Source organism: Salvia hispanica, chromosome 2 (genome assembly GCF_029641045.1).
Source record: "Salvia hispanica isolate PSC_SH4W2 chromosome 2, Shi_PSC_v1, whole genome shotgun sequence".
Classification (NCBI taxonomy): domain Eukaryota; kingdom Viridiplantae; phylum Streptophyta; class Magnoliopsida; order Lamiales; family Lamiaceae; genus Salvia; species Salvia hispanica.
This window is the reverse complement of record NC_142693.1, coordinates 46,453,639-46,458,018: the sequence shown is the minus strand read 5'-3', so window position 1 is coordinate 46,458,018 and position 4,380 is coordinate 46,453,639. Positions and strand designations below refer to the sequence as shown.

General features: G+C 36.8%; 1 protein-coding gene across 1 annotated transcript; it reads right to left on the bottom strand.

The window, feature by feature from the left end:
- LOC148932529 (uncharacterized) lies at window positions 1-724 on the bottom strand. The gene is made up of 2 exons (XM_089065138.1): window positions 638-724; window positions 1-537 (listed from the first exon to the last, which is right to left on the bottom strand). The coding sequence occupies exons 1-2, from the start codon at window positions 722-724 to the stop codon at window positions 1-3; spliced, it is 624 nt and encodes a 207-aa protein (XP_088921264.1).
- Window positions 725-4,380: the final 3,656 nt, after the last annotated feature.

Sequence of the window (4,380 nt, the reverse complement as noted above, 5' to 3'; positions counted from 1 at the left end):
TTAAGAATCGCCGGTGTTTCCGCTGATGGTTTCCACGGTGGGTGAGGCGGACATTCGTGGCGTGATCGGGTGTCGAGCCGCCTCTATCTTCACCCAACCATAGGCCGCCTTTACAGATGGGAGAGGCTCCTGCTTCATTATGTCTTGTCGAATGGAGTCGTATTCCTGATTCATGCCGGTTAGGAACTTGATCAACCGTTTGTTGTTTGAATGTGTTTTGTACTGTGTTACTCCTTTATCACAGCAGGTGACGGGCTGCTTCTGGCAGCGATCGTTATTGATCCACAGCCCATGGACCCTCCGGTAATATGTCTCTAGATCGAGATCCCCTTGTTTGATGTTTATTACTTTGTCTTCCAGGTCATAGATCAAGTATGGGACTGCCTTACTCTCAAAAGTCTCGGTTAGGCTGTACCACAACGCTTTCGATGTTTGATGGTGGGCAAAGTCGGCGATAATATCATTCTCGATATTATCGAAGATCAACGAGAAGACCACCAAATCGTTCTCCTCCCATTCTTCATATCCTTTGCTCCCCTGTTCTAGCGGGTCGTTTCAGATTTAGGAGTAGGCTCCTCGGCCTTCAATCTTGACTTTCATTAGTCTGGACCACAATGGGGTAGTTCTTTCCGTTTACCTTGAATGCTATGGTAACATTCTTGCTATTCTTCAAGTTTGTTGATGATTCTGGATCAGTTTTGATATCTTCTTTGTCTTCTGACATGATTTCTGGTGTTCATGATCTGGTTATTTTGTTTGTTTTTGGTTTAGAAAAGGGTCGAGATCGGTATTCGACTATGATAATGTTTTTCTGAGCCAAGAACATTCCTGCTCTTGCGCCATAATAAAAGATTGGGGAACGGTTTTCTTGTATTTCTTATTCACAATACATAGGTACATAATTATATAGGACTAACAATATCTGTACAAGGTAAACCTAATATGCCTTAATTCAATATCTCTTATTCTTGGTAAATATAATGACTACATAGCATCCTCCTAATATCTCGAGATTTAATAATTTTAGTATTGAAGCTATTCTCTAATTGATTTGGTTATTTAGGGATTTAATCTGTAAATTTATCTTTCACTATTTCATTTCCTTTCCATCTTTAACAACTACTATAGGATAATATTTGATTTATTCAATTGGTGTTAATATTTTATTTAATAGTTCATTCGTTCCATAGTAGTAGAGTCATTTTGTGATTTTGGTGTACATTCCATAGTAGTGAAGTCATTTCCTTTTTATTAAAAGTCAACACATTTCTTCCCACTTACTTTTTCCTCTATCTTACTTTCTTCTCTCCACCTTTCCTTTCTCATACTATTTTTTTTTCCTTTCTCATACTTTATTATCTTCCCACTTACTTTTTTCCAGCGGCGGACTCATGAAGAGGCATGGGGGTCTTTCGGACCCCAGCCATTTGGCATATGAGTACATATAATATATTCCTACCTAACTTTAAATTGTGTCATGTGGTGAAACTGGTTGCAAAATGCGTCTACTAACCTAGAGAGCGGTGTTTTGATCCCTATTGCCAGCATTCTTTTTCATTTTCGCATGTCCACAAAACAAATTAATTTATTTGTCCAGTTCTCTTAGTTAATTCATTTATATACTATAGTTAAAATAACATCATACCACCAATATCCACCCTTAGATCCGAAAATCCAACGGTCAAGATTTAATTTCGTTAACAGAATTGAGATTGTTGTCTAGTGTATACCCAATTGCTATCGGGGGCATCTTAGTCATTTCAAACCGATTCAAATTAGGGTTACCCCCAAAAATACCGTCATTCTCAAAATTCGCCTCTCTCTCTCCCCCCGACTCTTCTCTCTCTCTCTCCCCGACTCTCCAAAATCTCATCCCGCCCGCCGCCTCCATCTCTAGATCCCGCCGCCTCCAACTCTAAATCCCGTCGCCTCCGCCTATAAATCCTGCCGCCTCCGCCTCTACACCGTGTAACTTCAATTTCCAGCCACGACTACACCGTGAATTCCGAACGCCTAGAACAAGTAAACGGTGAAAACAGTTCACAAGGTATGTTAATTGGATTCCGTTTTGTGTTGAACGAAATAGGTTTCAGAATGTTACTTTATTGTGAATGCAGATTTATGTATGTGTATTATTCATTCAATTGATGCCTTGTTTAATGTTTGGATCTGAGGTTTTAGTCTTTTTTTGGTGATTTTCGAAATTTTATAGCTATTTGCTCCATGTATGAGGGTTTTTTGACACATTGTGACGGACTATTGTGATTTTTTGTCTATTGGATTAGTATTGTTGTACTCGAAGTGAATTGCTGATTTGGTGATTTGCTTAGTTGGTGATTTGCTTGTATTAATGTATAAAAGGGGTTATGTTACTGCATGATTCATTTTGTGGATAATTTGGATGTTATTGGTTTAATGCAGTGTAAAGACAAAATAAATGGCAAGAAAAAGAACAATATCACAGGTAGAAGAGGAAGAATTTAGAGGGGATACACGTGAAGCTGAAACTAGAACTAATCATGAAAATATGAATGAGGAAGAAGTGGAAGCTGAAACAAGCACGAGAATAAAAACGAATGAGGAAATAAGAGGACCGATAGGTGAAGGTATTGTGAAAAATCTGTTGGGGTTTGTATACTAAAAGATGATTCGAGCGTACATGCCTTTGTACAGTCAGCTTGTGCATGTATACGAGAAACGCCACGTCCACTTGTTTACCTATTTATGAGAATAAATAATATAATATAATGGTTTATTATTGAAATATAATAAACAAGTCTAAGGCTTTTTACTAAGAAGGTCAAGTAGGAAAATTCGATGAATCTCCTCATGAGTTTTCCAGTAGGGGACTTGGCTAGATCTAGTAAGAAGAAAAACGTATTCACAACCTAGATAGGCTTTGGCTACCTATTGGTACGGTTGCGGTGTTTATGATAATTCTCTCTTACCTAAGAAGAGATTAGTAACACTGGTGTGGTAAAGCACTGAAAGGATCTAATCCGAAATGTATTCTTTATTGCTATCTACTGAAAGAATATATTTCAGAAAGTTTAGTATTTTCCAGTCTATGATATTAATATCAATATTGTTTATTCAATCAAACGCCACTTTGACTTATCAATATGTGAGAGTTTGTACGTAACTCAAGTTCATGATATCTTGGGTGGTAGTAATTGAATAACATAAAGGTATTGGAATATTATTTCATAGAATTCGCGTGGCCAGTGTGGTATGATTAAATCCCTAAAAGGGTGATCCCCAATGAGGTGTTTGAAAGAGGAATTCATTATTCAGAAAACTGCGCAGTTGGAATTTATTCCACGAATAATAAATAAAGTTTCAAACTAGAAAAACTCTTTGGAGAATTAATTTAATTCTAGTCACATAGCAGACAAACGAATTAAATTGACGGATCAAGATAATCTTAAACGCGGGAAATATTATAAAATAAAATGGACCTAAGTTATTTGTAATTTGGTGATTTAAGTGGGAGTGCAATATTATTCTTTAGTGGAACAAAATAATATTCAATTGATAATATATTAAATCATGGGTCAATTGATTTAATTAGTTAATTATCTAATGGGTGAGCCCAACACTTAAGTCATTCCATGGATCCCCTTACTAGCCCAATAAGGTCTACTATAAATAATGAATGAAATGGAAACCCTAGCACACAATCCAAGACAACACAAAACCCTAACCCTAGGAGGCAAATCGGCGCCTCCCTCTTCTCTCTCACTTGTCTCAATTTTCGTGCCTAGCACGTGGGAGAATTAGGGTTTTGATTATTGTTCTTGATCTATCCTAATTCATAGGATTAGATCTAGACAATTTGGTGTTTGTATTGGGTTTCCCTAGATCCATTCAAAGTTATTTAATTGATTATCTAAGATCCGCCCACACGGATGGAGAATCAAGGACAAGGGAATAGTACGGAAGATTCGTGGTCGATAAACCAAGGATCTCCGGATGGTGCAGCTAGCAACGTCAATCCAATGATGGATTATGAGGTAACAATCGAATCTACATCGAATATGCATGATTATGTGTTTATTTGATGTTAAATCTATAGATTTATGTTTATTGCATTAAATTGGAGTCGAATGCATAATCACCTAAATAGATCCGTCAAGGACCTGTTTGTTTTCCGTATTTTCCGCTGCTGTAGTCCCAACAAAATCTTGCAGTATTACTTGTTATATATTGCAGTGGGTCATTTATAATAATGCAGTCTTATTTGTTATATATTGCAGTGGTCCATTTAGAATAATGCATCATGATCTTGCAGTTTTGCATATTTACACTATTGATTTGGATTATATGACAGATCTTTTTCTGATAAAATTAGTCTATATATGAGTTAGTGCAAGTAACAAA